General features: G+C 40.0%; 1 protein-coding gene across 2 annotated transcripts in view; it reads left to right on the top strand.

Annotated features, from left to right (window-relative positions):
* Positions 1-19127, top strand: part of mmd2a (monocyte to macrophage differentiation-associated 2a) — a 70132-nt gene that overhangs the window by 17890 nt on the left and 33115 nt on the right. The window contains exons 1-2 of one of the 2 annotated variants that reach the window (XM_028814387.2): positions 8897-9328; positions 15749-15830. In XM_028814387.2, coding sequence (XP_028670220.1) covers positions 9300-9328; positions 15749-15830 — 111 coding nt within the window. In that variant the 5' untranslated portion in view covers positions 8897-9299. Of the gene's footprint in view, positions 1-8896; positions 9329-15748; positions 15831-19127 lie in introns of those variants that run through there. The other variant, XM_051933442.1, reaches the window with a different exon arrangement.

The following is a 19127-nucleotide window of genomic DNA, read 5'->3' as shown; positions in this document are numbered from 1 at the left end:
ATACAAATGTTTACAGCAAATTAAACTTTGTTGTTACAATTTCCCATCATATGCTTAATACAATTTTCTATCTAGAATACTGCTGCACATTTTAGTAAGTGAATCTATTTTTGTATTTAGTGCTGCTCGCCTGTTTTGGGTGGTCCGCCTGGCCTTACTCTCCTCTCAGTGTTTTTGGTCTAACCTTGTATGTCTGCAGACTGAATTTTCAGCTTTCTAGTGCAATCAAAAAAAAAATGGAATTATTTGAGATTTTCACTTTACGTATGTAAAATCTGAGCCTGTGGCCCCTAAATTGTGGCGCTCTCCTCGTGTAGACATGAGATCAGTGGGCACTGTTGACACTTTTTAAAAAGACCCATTCATTCAAGCTCATAATTCTCCTGTGCTTTACTGTGTATGTTTATGCATCTTTTCTCCAGGTCTGAATTTGTTCAAGCTTGCTTTTGTGTGTTAGTAAGTTTTATTGCATATGTCTTTTGTGTGTTTTATTGTGTACATTTTATTCCTTTTTTTAATTTATTAACTTGCTTTTGTGTGAATGTCTGTGATGCCTGCTTGTAAAGCTGTTTGTGACACTTCTTCTTGAAAAGTGCTATATTAATATACTTTACTTACTTGCTCACTTATTGTTCATTTGAGATTGTTGTTATTCATATTTTTATTTTTACATCACATGTCTAGGTGGTGGCAGCATGGTGGCGCAGTGGGTAGTGCTGCTGCCTCGCAGTAAGGAGACCTGGGTTCGCTTCCCGGGTCCTCCCTGCGTGGAGTTTACATGTTCTCCCCATGTCTGCGTGGGTTTCCTCCATGCGCCCTGCGGTGGGCTGGCACCCTGCCTGGGGTTTGTTTCCTGCCCTGTGTTGGCTGGGATTGGCTCCAGCAGACCCCCGTGACCCTGTAGTTAGGATATAGGTAGGTTGGATAATGGATGTCTAGGTGGAGGGTTTAGCACTATTACTTTACAGATCTCGGGTCTTGGCTGCAGACTGTCTGCCCGGCCATTATCCTTGTGGAGTTTGCAAGTTTTCGTTATGCCTGTTTGAATTTTCCACCCACATCCAAAAGATGTTCAGGCTAGGCTAAGTGACCATTCTAAACTGTCCCTGAGATGAACTGGCATCTGTTCCAGGAGTGGGCCCTGCCTTGTACCACATGCTGCCAGAATAGATCCCTGAATTAGACTGAGAAGGTTTGAGAATGTTGTTATTTTATGTTCTGGCAGAGTACTGGTGCCCCATCTTGGGTTGGTTCCTGCCACGTGCCAGATGATGCTGGGATAGTTTCCCTGAACCGGAATATACCATTTTATAATAGATGGGTGGACATCTGGGAGAGGTATAGCCAGCAATCGATTCCTCTCTCATTTCCTGTCTGTTGGCTGAGCTGCTCAGGCTCATCACTACCTTATTTTTGTATCTGTTTTGCATCTAATGATTAAGGTAATGGTCATCATTAAGCCAGCAACTGCGAAGATGACAGATTTTATCAGCTGAATGATTCTAAATTTACTCTGTAGTTTAACAGAAGAATACTGGGCTGGAGCTGTTAGGGTCTCCAAGAAGCCCAGTTCTCACAGTACTATGTCTGCTTCCCAAGAGACTGAAGCTGTGAGCCGCACTTCCAAACCGTATTGGATTAACTTCCTTGCTTAGCCCATTAGCAGTACAGCTCAGTATATCTAAGCTAAAAGCATATTCATAACATTATACTCCAAGATCAAAAGCCGCTCTCTGTTTATCTCCTTAAATGTATAAAAGCTGTAGCTAATGTAAAGGGAGAATTGAATTATCAAAAGGAAAAACACTCCTCCCATTGAGAATAAAGTGAAGCGCTCTGAAGAGACTGGGGTCTGTTTGGTTGGGGAGCGCTGGCTGAAGAGGTGAAAGGAACAGCTGTGTGTCATTGTTGTCTGTATTCTGTGAATATAATTAATGCACAATACAGACTTATTGATGCGTCCCTGTGCACCTACTGTAATTAAACTTATGATAAGGCAGCTAAATGTTTACATCTTTAAAGGACATAATGCTGATTAATTGTTTAGAAAATCATTCCAATATTAATGATAAACATACTTTTGATGTAAAGTTAATGTTTATAGATAGATAGATAGATAGATAGATAGATAGATAGATAGATAGATAGATAGATAGATAGATAGGTGTACTGGATTCTAATGCATGAATATGTACTACATACAGATGCAATAAATAAAAAAAAAAAACACGTGATACAGAGTAGCAGAAGTTGGTGCTGCTGCCTCATGGATTCAGCGTCCTCAGTAGGCCCGCTCTGTCTGTGTCAGCATGCACTCTTCATCCAGGCCCAGGCACTAATCTCGCAGGGCCTGATGTGGTTCTTGAATGAGAATACACATCTGGGGACAACTTGCTAAAAAGTTTCTAATGAATGTCGCTGCCGAAAAGGCTCCACCCACTGGGTTTCTTCCTAAATGCCCAACCACAGTTAGCTCCAGTCCAGGCACTTTAAATGCTGGGGGTTGAACTGCCCTATTTCTACTCATCCATCCATCCATTTTCCAACCTGCTGAATCCAAACACAGGGTCACAGGGTTCTGCTGGAGCCAATCCCAGCCAACACAGGGCAGGAACCAATCCCGGGCAGGGTGCCAACCCACCGCAGGATACACACAAACACCAAGCACACACTAGGGCCAATTTAGAATCGCCAATCCACCTAACCTGCATGTCTTTGGACTGTGGGAGGAAACTGGAGCGCCTGGAGGAAACCCACGCAGCCACGGGGAGAACATGCAAACTCCACGCAGGGAGGACCCGGGAAGCGAACCCAGGTCCCCAGGTCTCCCAACTGCGAGGCAGCAGCGCTACCCACTGCGCCACCGTGCAGCCCATTTCTACTCATGTACTAGACAAATATGCAGAATAACTGAGGACAGACAGAGGGAGAGAAAAATAAATTAAAGAAAAGACTTGACAACAAAAGAAAATGGAAAGGTGGGGCATAGTGGTTATGGTTTTAAGCCTCAATACCCAAGGTTGTGGGTTCAAATCTCAGTATTGGCACTGTGTGACCATGTGCAAGTCACTTGACATGCCTGTGCTCCAATTAGAAAACCAAAAGAAACGTACCCTATTGTATCATAAATGGTGTAAGTCGCCTTGGGTAAAGGTGTCAGTCAAATGAGTAAATGTAAAGTAAAGTTACTGTTATCAGTTCAAGAGCTCAGTACCTGAAGATTAATTTATATATATTAGAAAAGCATTATGGTCTACATACAGTATATGTGTTAAAATGCTGTGACTATATTCAGGTATTGCATGTTTGACATTTCCAGTGCAACAGTAATGTTAACTTCCATTAGTTATTCGTGTCGACGTGCAGTGAGATGTTGGCTGCTGTGCAGCCTCGTCCCTGGAGTGGTGTCAGTGTCTAAGCATTTTAACTGAATATTGTACTGATAAGTATAATCTGTATGTAACAAATAAAATTTGATTCGATTTGTTGGGCACCCTTACTGTTTCAGGGGTACTGATAACTGAAAATGACATCTCCTGTGGGTTTTCCTTAACAGCTCACTTATCGGCAGTTGTTTTCACCTTCTTTTAACTCCAAGTGACTACGCACCCTTTAGTCTACCCATTTATCCACATCCTTAAGTCACTTATCCAGGGCTGAGTTACGGGGCAGCTGGAGCCTATCCGAGCAAACATAAGGCACAATGCAGGAACACCACCTAGACAGGGAGCCAGTCACACTATTTAGTTGTAATGCATATTATGAGGCAGTTCATCTTTTCACGGCTGTAGCAGCCATTTCTTTCCAATTTCATTTTGACTGCATCAGTATCGTCATAACCAAGAGCAACAGATCCCACATACAGCCGGCTGCAGTGCATCATTCACTTTTATCACTAACCCAGTGATGGCTTTGAATGGCAAAAGAATAATCTAGTTTTACAGTTTTTTTTTCTTTTGCAAGAGGCTAAGCCTTCTCCACACACACATCACATGGTTACATTTTTGGCAGAGGTCTTTTTATGAGATGTTTCGGCCATAGCAGATTTATCTGTCGTGAGCACAGGTCTGCTTTGTGTCGGAGCAGGTTAAAAACACACCGTTACTTGTTACTGTTTAAATCACCGCCCCTACTCTGAGCTCCACCTTCATGGGGTGTTGATTGGTTTACAACAGTGCTTTCCAAACTCGGTCCTGGGGACTCACTGTGGCTGCAGGTTTTTGTTCCAACCAGATTCATAGTCAGTGACAACACCTGATAACACTGATGTCATTTAATTAGCTGATATTTTTTTCTCTTATTCTACAATCAGAAAAGCACAGCAACATGATTTTTACATTTAAAAGACATTTAGAAATATTTCTATTGTTGCTCTAGATTTAAATGCTTTTAAACAAAATCTCTTTTGTTGATTTCATTATATTTTACCCTTTCTCTGTACAGTTTTCCCTCTTTGTTGTACCTTATTAATGACAATTAAAAATGAGCAGAGCAGACACCCAGGTAAACAACACTGGATAATCAAAGGCCGTAACTACGTTAGCATCAGACCCACTAATTAGTAAATAATGGATTAATTAAACAATTAGAACACCTGGAAAAGCAGAATGAAAATGAAGATGAAAATATTGTTAAAAAGAAAAAAATACATTATTCCCATATAACTGCTTAGTACATGTTAATATTTTTTTTTACCAAACTTAGTTTTCTACTTTCTGTATTGTTCCCAAAACACAGAACCTGGGAAATAACACATCATTTAATTAGCCTAGGAGTCCAATTAAAAACAGAAGCTGGTTGGAACAAAAACCTGCAGCCACAGGGGGTCCCCAGGACCGAGTTTGGGAAGCAACCATCTAATTGATTTCACCCACTTTGAAGCACAATTCACTCATGGTCATTTCCAGATGTATGTATTAAATGTCTGGCTCCTTGCCAATCCTGAAAATTGTATTAGGCCAAGTAACAGTTCTAAACTGGCCAAATGTTGGCATGTGGACATGCTGTGCCTTGACCCTGATGCTGCTGGGATAAGAACCACTGCTCCTGGACATTGAATTGGATTCCATCCATCCATCCATTTTCCAACCCGCTGAATCCAAACACAGGGTCATGGGGGTCTACTGGAGCCAATCCCAGCCAACACAGGGCAGGAACCAATCCTGGGCAGGGTGCCAACCCACCGCAGGACACACACAAACACACCCACACACCAAGCACACACTAGGGCCAATTTAGAATCGCCAATCCACCTAACCTGCATGTCTTTGGACTGTGGGAGGAAACCCACGCAGACACGGGGAGAACATGCAAACTCCATGCAGGAAGGACCCGGGAAGCGAACCCAGGTCTCCTAACTGCGAGGCAGCAGCACTACCCACTGTGCCACCGTGCTGCCCTTGAATTGGATTGAGTTGAGAATTTTAAGCTATGCTATATTATATTATTCTTATACATTCAGTACTGTATGGTATTGTACATACTGGCAGGAGAGATTATTATGGTCATCAACACTGGTAGACAAAAATAAGATATTCTGCATGTTTCAATTAAAATATTTAACAAAAAGCTTAAAATACGGTTGATGTGTTTGCATATCGTGCAGTTACAGAGACTCTTGATTGAACTCCTAGGCCTGTCAGGTCTGTGATGGTGACTTAAAATTAGCCCAGTTTGTGTAAGTAAATACATACAGGTACATGAAGCTACATATACAGACATGTGAAAAAGTAAGTATACCCCATGAAATGTTTTTTAACATGAAATGTCTTTTCATGTTAAAATGAAATATGTTTTTTAACATGTGTTGTCGACTGAGAGAAATGCATGAGTGCAAATGAAATTTTGGGATGCCAATCGAACCACCCTGTTTATCAAAATAATAATGTTGAACAAAATGACAGGTGCGTGATGGCACCATAATGAACAAAAAAGGTAGAATCAGCCATTGCCTGGAGTAAACAGGCCCTAAAAATTGGTCAGAGCTCCGTCTGGTGGTTGCTCATTTACTCCTTCCAGGAGTGCCCCGCTGTTAAAGCTGAAGGACCAGAAGGGACGGGGTCACTTAATCTCATTGGGCGTCATCTTCTACACTGTAAATGTTAGGGTGGTTCACAAACCAGAGCAAAAAGTTCATGTTTGTAGAATCTTTTCTCCAAAAGGCTTGTTTTGTCAATTTGGGATAGCTTGCTTACCTATGAAATTTCATCCTGATTGTGAAACATTTAGAGGTCCCTCCATTTTGATCATTTGTATTGTTACTACATACATACTTTTGCACGGGGTTCTTAACTGGCTCAGTGATTAGTAAACAATAAAAAAACAATGAAGCAAAATATTCTAGTACTAAGTTGGAGTTTCCAGAACATTCTTGCATTAAGTAGGAGTTTCAAGAGCATTCTAGTAGGAATTAGGAGTTTCTATTTTAGCCTTTTTTGAATCTCAGCAGAAACAAACAAAAAAATAATTCCAAGCCTGCAGTGGCCCCTGTCACACATTCCTCGATGTCTTAATCTGGCAAAAAATCTGAACAGCTAGAAGTTGGAGGGTCTGGTAACAGAAAGAACAACATTCTTCTTTGATGTCCTTATGGAAAAAGACAAAGACAGGTCTCAGTCGTCTCTCAAGAAACCACCAGAACAATGGGCAGATGTTCCAATCTTCAATTAATTTTGTGAACTGTCGACACACATAACGATAATCATAATGAATGATGCAGCTGAACGAGAAATACGTCTTATTGAATAGTACTGACAAAGGACGAGGAGCAGAAACTGTTTATTCTTCGACTGGTAGCCAACCATTGCAAGAATTAACTTCATTAAAGACAGCACCAGGGCCGGATTTATATGAAAAGAGGCCCTAGGCTATTCCACTTATGAGGCCCTTTCACCTTCCATTTTTAAGTTTGTAAATTACATGAGAGATAATAAAATACGTAATACGCGTTGATCTTAACCAATACATTTTTATGTTTGTTTATTAGTCATATGCGTAGAATTTCTCCTTATTTTCGGTTCAGTATTTTAGTGTTCACTGTTTTTAGAATAGTGTCATTTTAATTTTGCTAACAATTTGAATGTGGGCCCCTCTTGATCTTGAGGCCCTAGGCTGAAGCCTAGTTAGCCTATAGGAAAATCCGGCCCTGGACAGCACTAATGTTGTAAACCTACAAGTGTGGAACAGTTGTCTGCTCTTTAGTTCGAGTGACATAAAATTTGCCAAATGGAGTCTTCAAAATTTTGCTTATTTTTATTTTGTTTTCAGAGTTTGTGTGTTTGTTATAAGTTTGATAAAGAATAAAACTCGCCTTGTGGAGAACTTGAATCTGGTAGTTTTTTTCTTAAGGACCACCATAATATGCAGTTTAAGAGCCACCCTAAAATACAATATATACAGTGCATCCGGAAAGTATTCACAGCGCATCACTTTTTCCACATTTTGTTATGTTACGGCCTTATTCCAAAATGGATTAAATTCATTGTTTTCCTCAGAGTTCTACACACAACACCCCATAATGACAATGTGAAAAAAGTTTGCTTGAGATTTTTGCAAATTTATTAAAAATAAAAAAACGGAGAAATCCCATGTACATACGTATTCACAGCCTTTGCTCAATACTTTGTCGATGCACCTTTGGCAGCAATTACAGCCTCAAGTCTTTTTGAATATGATGCCACAAGCTTGGCACACCTATCCTTGGCCAGTTTCGCCCATTCCTCTTTGCAGCACCTCTCAAGCTCCATCAGGTTGGATGGGAAGCGTCGGTGCACAGCCATTTTAAGATCTGTCATTATGGGGTGTTGTGTGTATAATTCTGAGGAAAAAATGAATTTAATCCATTTTGGAATAAGGCTGTAACATAACAAAATGTGGAAAAAGTGATGCGCTGTGCATACTTTCCAGATGCACTGTATATAACCCTGGCACAAGACCACACAAGTGTAAGCACATACGTTTTTATTTTCTCCCTTTTTACAGCACACAGAGCACAATCCCCAGCAATCACGGCTCAGTCCTTTCTTCTTTTCTTTCTCTCTTTCTTTCTTTTTCTCTATTCTTCTGCCACCTCCACTGCTCTCCTTGTAAGCTCTGTCCTCTACCTCCAAAGGTTATCAGCTCAAAGGCAGCTGAGTTCACATACAGTAGGTTATTTTCAAATGTATCTGGTGGGAAATATACAACATACTGTGACATAACATTCTCAGACCTGCCCAACCAGGTTCAGGGTTTTTGGAGTGCGAGTGTATTCCAACAACTCTAGGCACAAGGCAGGAACCAAACTTGGACTGGGTGTAAGTTCATCAGAGGGCATGCTCATGCACACACCCACGTGGGCCCAATTTAAAATCGCTGATTAATTGAGCATACGTGCTGTTAGCATTTGAGAGAAAAAGTAGCGCACTTAGTGAAAACCCATGCACACACACAGAGAAAGTGCAAACTCCACTCAGTTAGTGACCATATGTTTTTTTGGGGGAAAAGGCAGAGGGTTTCTCAACTTGGCAGATTTAAATAAAAAAAGAGAAGTTTCTTTAAAACGAAACAGAATATTTAAAATAAGAAACTCTGAAATGGCTGTGTGACACAATACATTTCTGCTAATCATTGCTAAACCGCTGTAAAATGAGGGTTAATGTTACAGTCGGTGACAACTCAAAAGAAAGTGTATATCTACAGATGGTGGCAGGGGTTGGCAGGACTAGGCAGGAGAATTTTTGGAGGCTTCCTTTAGACACACATATGCTAATAAAATCCATACCTCATCTCCCCCCCACCCCAACCCCCAAAGGTGCTGTTTGGAGGCCCTAAGCAGTCGTTTGGTCTGCTTATGCCCAGCTCTGCCTCTGAAAGAAGGTTTCATAACAGACCTGGCTAACTAGAGCTCTTTTATATAAGACAGAGCTGAACTGGGACAAAAGGCTGGATGGACATTTTTTCATGTTGCTACATTCATTATAATTATAAACATGCTTGGAAGACAACAACCCGCAGGTAAATTGTACCTTAATAGAATATTATGTGTTTCCTGTTTTACTCAAAAAACGAAGGGCTTTAATATTGATGAAAATTAGACTAATCTCAGTGAATTCTTTTTCTAAGAGAATTCTCAAAGCTTGTTGCTATGACTACAATGACATCACTTCAGGAGGCTCTGAATAAATATAAAAAAAACCTGACTGGTTTCATGCGGGATTGGGTGATGGTTTCTAGCAGTTGCTAAGCAACCCTAAAAAAAAAGAAAAAAAAAAAAAAACAATGAAAAACCAGTATGATTTGGAGGCAGGACATGGGCTGAAATGGCAGCACAAGAAACACTTCCAAAAAGGTAACATTCACAAAAGGAGACTCCTCTTCTATATGGGGAAGGTTTTTGTTTTAAATATGGATATGGCATGTGTATTAGGAACCGATATACAGAGATCACTATACTCTGTAAAAGTAAAGAACACGTGAAAAAAATATGTGTATAGTGTATAGTCTGTCATTCGAACTCTACGATCAATTATCTTTAATTCTGTGAGCTCTTATAACTTTACTATGGAGAAGTTTACTGTAACTGAAATTTGCTTTTCAGGTATGAGAATTTCTTATTAAAGCATTCGTTAAGTTGCTTACCAAAAATTTTTTTGCCTCTGTTATATATATATATATGTGTGAGAATAACTGTGTTAATACCATACTGCATTTTCTTTTCAACTAGTGAATTATAATTATAATGTACATTCTCAAACCAATTTAATCCAATAGAGGGTTAACAATAATAATAATAGGTAGAAAAACTCAAGATTCTCAGGACTGAGAGCATGCACATGTGGAACACAAAGGATTGTGTCATTCCACTTGTAGTCGGAGCAGTTGGAACTGCTAGACTTGGTCTCCAAAAATACCTCAAAAACCTGCCAGGTGAAGCAAGTGCTGCCCAGGTGCAGATGAATGCCCTCTTCGGCTCGGTCCACATACTTTGTAAAGTCCTTGACCACTGGAAAATAAAACTTAAGGAACCGGTGAATCCTCAGTAAAAAGCAACCTGCACAAACTGAGAGGAAAAAACAAAATAAGATAATGCTAATAATAAATGACACTTTCAGATAGAAACATTAGAAAATAATGTAATAAATTCTCAGAGTTTTAGTAAAATGAATGACTGACTGACCGCACAGCAGCTTTTTGATTTGTATATAATTTTATTATTATTATATCTATCAATGCAATTTGTGACCCGCTCATTCAGTTGAGGGTCTTTGATGCAGGTGCCTATCCTGACAGCAGTGGTATAAGACAGGGATAAACTCTGGATGGTGTGTCTGTCCATCTCCGGGCAGTCATTATCATGATTATCCATTTATCCACTTCCTAAACTCACCTGTACTGAGCAGGGTTGCAGGGAAGCTGGAGCCTATCCCAGCAAGCATTGGCTGCAAGGTAGGATTGTCAGCCCATTGCTATTTTATTTTTATAACATTCTCAAGTCAGCTTCATGTAGTTCAGGGTCATGCGGGCTAGTGACTATTCTGGAATACAGATTGCAAGAGAGGCACCAGCCATGCAGGGACGATTTACACCATAATGTGCCCGATTTATAATCAGCAGCTTACCCAGCACATATATCTTTGAGATGTCAGCAGAAAACTGGAATATCTCAAGGAAAACATGCGCTGACATGAGTAAACTGTGCAGACTCCACGCAGACAATAACTGGGCATTTGAGCCCTGCGTGCAGGATTTGTGAGACACCGGCAGTTACATTCATCACTGAGCTCAGCTATTATTATTACTGTTAAAAGTGTATCCTCAAGTTCAATAACGGGATCGCTGTTTGTGTACTGTTTGTGTACTTTTAACAAGCAAACTATTTCATTATCACAGCTTAACATTTTACATTATGCAGAATGTTGTCATTTTGTCTTTTGAGATTTTTGGTTAACAGTAATGTTCAAATTCCGAATTTACCTATAAATGGAGGTAAAGGTCTTCAATTTGTAGCACAGCTTCCTGGGTTTATAACTCCTGCCTAATTTCTGTCTTGAAATGAGAGTTTATATATTCTCACTGTGAATGTGTTAACTTTTTTACAGGTACTCTGATTTTCCTTCTACCTTCCCAAAGATATGTAAGTTAACTTCTGACTCAGTGTCACAGTATAAGTAACTCTTAATGTTTACATGCTACATCCTGTGTTGGTTCCTGCATTGCATTGGGAGCTGCTGGGATAGGCTCTAGACCCTGCAACCCAGAGATGGATTAAATAAGCTTAATGTGCATTACAGGTAAATTAATGGAAGCAATAATTAAGGAAAAGATTGAGCAGCACATATCTTGAACAGGTGTATTAAAATACTCAACACTGGTTCAGATGAGGACGGTCATGTTTCACTAATATGCTGGAATTCTATGAGGGAGCAAAAAAGGATATAATCAGAGAGGTTCATATGAAATTATTTATCTTGCTTTTTATGTAAATGATAAGGTACTACATATAAGATAAGTGATAAGACTAAAAGAAGTGGGAGTTCAGGGCACATTCTGACGGAGGGTAGAAAACTGACTCAAACTCTGGGATCAATGGCTAACTTCTTCAGAATTAGGTGATACTAAAAGTGGTGCCCTTCAGTGATCAGTTGCTGGGGCCGCTGCTCTTTTAAAAATAAATGAATAATCTGGACAAGAATATAAATGACAAGCTGGTTGACTCAGCAGATGATACCAAACTAGGTGGAAGGGCAGATAATAGACAATCAGCTAAATTGTTCCAAAAGGACTTAGCTAGCATACAGGCATAGGCGGATGAAATTTAATGTAAATAAATGCAAAGTATTACATGTAGGAAGTAAAAATGTCAGACATGAATACACAATGGGAGGTCTGAAACTTGAAAGTACCCCTTATGAGAAGGACCTGGGAATCACTAACTACATCCAGACAATTTACACAAGCGATCAGGAAAGCTAATAGCATGTTAGGTTATACACAAGGTGTGCAGCACAAGTCAGGGGTGCTATGATAACAAACTAAGTGGAAGGGCCGATAATAGAGAATCGGATAAATTGTTATGCTGACGTTATGTAATATACTAGTGAGGTCTCACCTGGAGTACTGTGTGCAGTTTTGTTCTTAATATTACAAAAATGCCATAACAATGCTAGAGAAAGTCCAGAGGAGAGCCACCAGGCTGATTTCAGAACTGAGAGGTATGAGTTATGAGGAGAATTGAAGCTTTTCTGATTAAGCAAAATTAATAATAAGTACAGTGAATCCAAGCTGTTACTTTAAAATAAATTCTTCAATAATAGCATAGTGACACAGTTGGAAACTTATTAAGGACAGATTTTAGTCAAAATTTATTTATTTTTTCTTTGCACAAAGAACCACAAAAACTTGGAATAAAGTGCCAGGTAGTGTGGCAGAGAACAGGATTTTAGGGTCCTTCAGATCCCAACTTCATGTTATTTTGTGCAATTGAGGTAAATAGGATGGACAAGCTTATTCTTGTCACAATATTTCTAATGTTCTGAAGTAGGCTCGATAATGATTGAATGAGACGATATGAAGGACTGCTGCCAAGATATTCAGCAAATCCCTGAGTTAGATTAAGTTTGCCTAAAATGACTAAAGGGATAATTGAGAGAATAATATAATTATGGCTGGATGGATAATAATAATATTGTAATTTTTGATGGATAATAATAGTTAATATGCCTGTAATTGTTGTATTGAACTGCATTGGAGCTATACTATATACTATATGGGGTTTTACAGTATGTATGTATAGCAATGTGCGGCATGCTTAGGTCTTAAGTGCAAGCATGTTTGAAAAGAATAATGTGAAATTCAAAAATTGAAAATTAGTATCCATGCAATGAAACATTTTTTGAACCTGTTTTATCTATTACAGGGGTTTTAGAAAGGTGATAATAATCTATTTGTCTATTTATTAATCCTTCTCATTTTAATTTTAGCGTTGCTCCAAGGTTATCCGAAAAATAGTATTAGTCACTCGCAAGAAACTTTGATACATAAGTGCATAGTGCAGAGTTGTTTCTTGCTTTTAAGTCCCAAGGATAGAATGAGAATGTTGTTTTATACCATTACCACTGCCATTTTTAATAGCTGCTTTATCCAGTTCAGGATCACAGGGAAGTTATGCTGTTATCAATTGCACAAATTTCTGAATAAAAAAAAAATTTTTTAGCAGTTTGAATACATTCTATGGATTTTTAACACAGTTCTACTTATGTAAAAATAATAATGATAAGAATGTATCACTTCATTCATTTTTGGACTTGCTTAATCCAGTTCCAGGTCTTAGAAAGCGGAAGCCATTCTGTGCAGCAATAGACCCAAGAGTGTCACTTGAAATAGTACAAATAGGGCATCTTCAGATAACTACATCGTGGTAAAAATCTGTTTCAATTAATAATTTAATAAATTACACTTTAATTTGAAATCATATAGATATGAATTATTTCACCATTACAACATTTTCTTTCGCTGCCTTGAATTCATACTAATTATGATACAAATTCATAACTTACTGAACTGTATAAACATTAAATTACACAAATATAATTTTCCTTAAAAGCTCTCATTGTAAGTCACTAGTATGTTAGTAGTTTTCTGCATTTCAATAATTTATGTAGTTAAAAGTACCTGTGTTACCCCACTTTGCCTGGGAAATTTTATAAGACAATAGGCCTCAGTTACGGTGCCATCTGTTAATTGGATGTTATGTGACTAAGTACTTTTCAGTATACAATATTTGTCAGGTTTTTACCAAAAGGTTGAAATTATTGGTAGACAGCAAGGCATGGTGTAGTGGTTAAAGCATCGCACTTCTGAGTTCAAATCCCACTACTGACACCATGTGACCCTCTGCAAGTCACTTCACTGGCCTGTGTGTGAATTAGAAAAGCAAAAGAAATGGAACCAATTGATTTGGCTTCTGTTGATCGTCATTGCAAAACACAATTTTATAGTAAGTTGTATTATTTTGAATTGAAATGGGTAATCAGTAAGAATAATGTGATATCTGAGTATATATTTTTTGGTATTATTAGATGTTTACAAGTGTGACTTGTTTATTTCATTCTCTCAAATATTTCTTTTTGTGTTTTCATCAATTCTATGTTCAATCTTGTATTTTCTTTGCCACACCCATAGGCAGACAACAAAGTTCTAAAACATCACATGTTCCTTTAACTTAATGCAAACAGCAGTGACGTTTACAGGTGGCACATTTTAGTGGCTCATGTAAACACCTGAATGCCTTGACTTTTGGGGTTGTTTTCTCTAGTGTTTTAAAATAACTGCCAGTACTGTGTTTTGGAGGCTTCTTACATGATCGGGGTCCCCATTTAAATGAAATTTATATTAAAGAATTTTGAGAGCGGGGGAGTGAGGAGGTGGTGTATGTGTATAGTTTATAAATATACAGCCTAAAAAAGACATAACTCAAAACCTATGGGAGAGAGAAACATTCTGAATACATTTCTGAAATTAGCATGAAAAGTACTTTTAAAACACCTTTGAGTGGTCCTATGGCAAAATCTTTGTTGCCCAGTGTAATTTATGGGTTAATAGCTTTCTAATATAAAAAAAATCCAAAATGTAAAATAAAAAGTGGCTCCAAACCCTGATTCTCCCTAGAGAATGAACCAGTCATCTGGTCTTGTCATCTAAACATGCTGTATAGCAGATGTGGTGTAGCTTACTACTATTTTTCTTGTGAAGGACGAAACATTTGTTCAAATTCCATGTGAAATGAATGCCTGTATGAAGTTTGCATGTCTTCCCTGTGTTTCTGGGGACTTTTCTTAAATTTACAATTCTGAAACTGAGCCTGTATGGGTGAGTGGGTCTTATAATGGACTTTCCCTCCATTAAAGGTTGGTCCTTTAACATACTCATCACTTCCTAAGCTGTTAGTCAGGCCTAGGAATATAACACAGTGTTTCTTTGCATAGAAGGAAATAAATCCAAGAGAAATTATTTTAAATCTTAAAATTATGCTGGTTAGGAAGTTCAGACCTCATTTAAATTAACATTAGAAAATAACACATTTTCATAAATAAAAAATTAAAGACAAAAAAGCAAAAGTGCTAGTCTATTATGAGTGTATATGGTTTCTGTGTAACAGTATCAGGTATGGTTGCTCTTCTCTGTACCTAAATTTGCTAATTTGGTGCTGAATGTAAACCCGAGGCGAGCCAGTCTAACTTCTCCACTAGCCATCTTTACCTTCACTAAACTGGCATACATTACATAAACTTAAGTGCCAGCTTTCAAAAACATACAGGCTCTTGGGCAGCTTTAGGGTCTTTGCACAGCAGCAGCTGTCTAGATGGCTGAACTAGAGGGTGCAGACTTTTATTATTTCCTTTGTTTAATTGAGTTTGTTAATTCAATGTGACGGAAGCATCTTTGATCAACATCTTGAAAGGATGCCCTGTGGTGTTTCGGGTAGAACAGGACTGCTGTTTCGAGGAGTAGGATTCCGCTGTGCAGATGGTTTTGCCTTCCATTTGTGTTTTATTGCCTCTGAGGTTTGCCATCTCAGGGGATGGAGCCAAGCTGGCTGTGGATTAAACACAGTGATAAGTTCAGCTCCTTTCCCAGCTGAGATCCTGCAGTTAGAAGAAAGTTCCTCTGTTGGAGATGGCAGTCATGGCTAATCACCAGCTTGGATATGAATGAGCTGAGTCATCATTGGGAACAACACAAGCACTAAAAGGAAATGTTTTATTTTCAGATTCATGAACAACCGAGTTCCACCCAACAAGAGATACCAGCCAACAGAGTATGAACATGCAGCCAACTGTGCTACCCATGCAGTAAGTTTTATTTCAGCTATTTTTTTCTACATCCATTGTTGCATATTGTTTTTTCATAGTATGCACAATACTGTTATAAATGTGGGCACAAAGATAGCAAGGTGGTTAGATCTGCTGCCACAGAGGTCCAGATGACTGTGTACAAATCATAACATGGCCGCTATTGATGAGGAGTTTGCACATCTTCTGTGTCTGTGTGTGCGTTACTGTCATTAGTGACCCTAAGTATGCCCAGTGGGTGGGTCCTGTGATGGACTGGCACCCCGTCCAGTCTTGTTTGCTGCATTGCTGTGATGCTTTTAGGATCAGCTCTGGTTCACTGCAACTCTGACCTGGATTAATTCTTCTTCTTCTTCTTTTGGCTGCTCCCGTTAGGGGCTGCCACAGTGGATCCTCTTCTTCCATATCTTTCTGTCCTCTGGATCTTGTTCTGTTACACCCATCACCTGCATGTCCTCTCTCACCACATCCACAAACCTTCGCTTAGGCCTTCCTCTTTTCCTCTTCCCTGGCAGCTCTATCCTTAGCATCCTTCTCCCAATATACTCAGAATCTCTCCTCTGCACATGTCCAAACCAACGCAATCTCACCTCTCTGACTCTGTCTCCCAACTGTCCAACTTGACCTGACCCTCTAATGTACTCATTTCTAATCCTGTCCATCCTCGTCACACCCAGTGCAAATCTTAGCATCTTTAACTCTGCTACCTCCAGCTCGGTCTCCTGCTTTCTGGTCAGTGCCACCGTCTCCAACCCATATAACATAGCTGGTCTCACTACTGTCCTGTAGACCTTCCCTTTCACTCTTGCTGATATCCGTCTATCACAAATTACTCCTGACACTCTTCTCCACCCATTCCACCCTGCCTGCACTCTCTTTTTCACCTCTCTTCCACAATCCCCATTACTCTGTACTGTTGATCCCAAGTATTTAAACTCATCCACCTTTGCCAACTCTACTCCCTGCATCCTCACCATTCCACTGACCTCCCTCTCATTTACACACATGTATTCTGTCTTGTTCGTACTGACCTCCATTCCTCTCCTCTCTAGAGCATATCTGCACCTCCGGGGTCTCCTCAACCTGCTCCCTACTATCGCTACAGATCACAATGTCATCAGCAAACATCATAGTCCACGGGGACTCCTATCTAATCTCGTCTGTCAACCTGTCTATCACCATTGCAAATAAGAAAGGGCTCAGAGCTGATCCCTGATGTAATCCCACCTCCACGTTGAATGCATCCATTGCTCCTACTGCAGACCTCACCACTGTCACACTTCCCTCGTACATATCCTGTACAACTCTTATGTGCTTCTTTGCCACTCCCGACTTCCTCATACAATACCATAGCTCCTCTTGAGGCACCCTGTCTTATGCTTTCTCCATTTCCACAAAGACGCAATGCAACTCCTTCTGGCCTTCTCTAAACTTCTCCATCAACATCCTCAGAGCAAACATTGCATCTGTGGTGCTCTTTCTTGGCATGAAACCATACTGCTGCTCACTAATGTGAATTTCCCATAAAGTATCTATCTATCTATCTATCTATCTAATCATCACCTCACTTCTTAACCTAGCTTCCACCACTCTTTCCCACAACTACATGCTGTGGCTCATCCATTTTATTCCCCTGTAGTTACTGCAGTCCTGCACATCCACCTTATTCTTAAATATCGGCACCAGTACACTTCTTCTCCACTCTTCAGGCATCCTCTCACTTTCCAAGATTCCATTAAACAATCTGGTTAAAAACTCCACTGCCATCTCTCCTAAACACCTCCATGCTTCCATAGGTACGTCATCTGGATCAACGGTCTTTCCATTTTTTATCCTCTTCATAGCTATCCTTACTTCCTCCTTGCACTTCCTGATTTACTATCTCCACATCATCCAACCTCTTCTCTCTCTCATTCTCTTCATTCATCAGCCTCTCAAAGTACTCTTTCCATCTGCTCAACACACTTTCCTCACTTGTGAGTACGTTTCCATCTTTATCCTTTATCACCCTAACCTGCTGCACATCTTTCCCAGCTCGGTCTCTCTATCTAGCCAATCGGTTCAGGTCCTTTTCTCCCTCCTTAGTGTCCAGCCTCTCATACAACTCATCATATGCCTTTTCTTTAGCCTTCGTCACCTCTCTCTTCACCTTGCGCCTTATCTCCTTGTACTCTTGTCTACTTTCTGCATCTCTCTGACTATCCCACTTCTTCTTTGCCATCCTCTTCCTCTGTATACTCCCCTGTATTTCCTCATTCCACCACCAGGTTTCCTTTTCCTCCTTCCTCTTTCCAGATGTCACGCCAAGCACCCTTCTTGCTGTTACCCTTACTACATCTGCTGTAGTTTCCCAGCTGTCTGGTAACTCTTCACTGCCACCCAGTGCCTGTCTCACCTCCTCCCTAAACTCAACCTTGCAGTCTTCCTTTTTCAACTTCCACCATTTGATCCTTGGCTCTGCCCTCACTCTCTTCCTCTTCTTGATCTCCAGCGTCATCCTACAGACCACCATCGTATGCTGCTTAACTACACGTTCCCCTGACACCACTTTGCAGTCTTCAATCTCCTTCAGATCAACTCTTCTGCATAGGATGTAGTCTACCTGTGTGCATCTTCCTCCACTCTTGTACGTAACCCTATGTTCCACCCTCTTCTTAAAATACGTATTCACCACAGCCATGTCCATCCTTTTGGCAAAATCCACTATTCTCTGACCTTCTTCATTCCTCACCTTGGCACCATACCTACCCATCACATCCTCGTCTTCACTGTTCCCTTCACCAACATGCCCATTGAAATCCGCTCCTATCACCACTTTCTGTCCCTTGGGTACACTGTTCATTACTTCATCCAACTCAATCCAAAAATCTTATTTCTCATCCATTGAACACCCAACTTGCGGTGCATATGCACTAACAAAATTCATCATCACACCTCCAATTTCCAGCTTCACAATCATTACTCTGCCTGACACTCTTTTCACCTCCAAAACACTCTTGACATACTGTTCCTTCAGAATAACTCCTACCCCATTTCTCCTCCCATCCACACCATGATAGAACAATTTGAATCCACCTCTGATCCACCTGGCCTTACTCCCCTTCCATTTAGTCTCTTGCACACACAATATATCAGCCTTCCTTCTCTCCATCATATCTGCTAACTCTCTCCCCTTACCAGTCATACTGCCAACATTCAAAGTTCCTACCCTCAGTTCCACTCTCTTTACTTTCCTCCTCTTCTCCTGCCTCTACACACGTCTCCCCCCTCTTATTCTCCATCTTCTTCTTCGGCCAT

This window comes from Erpetoichthys calabaricus, chromosome 11, assembly GCF_900747795.2.
Source record: "Erpetoichthys calabaricus chromosome 11, fErpCal1.3, whole genome shotgun sequence".
NCBI lineage: Eukaryota > Metazoa > Chordata > Cladistia > Polypteriformes > Polypteridae > Erpetoichthys > Erpetoichthys calabaricus.
Note: the sequence above shows the minus strand (reverse complement) of the source record. Positions and strands in the feature narration are given on the sequence as shown.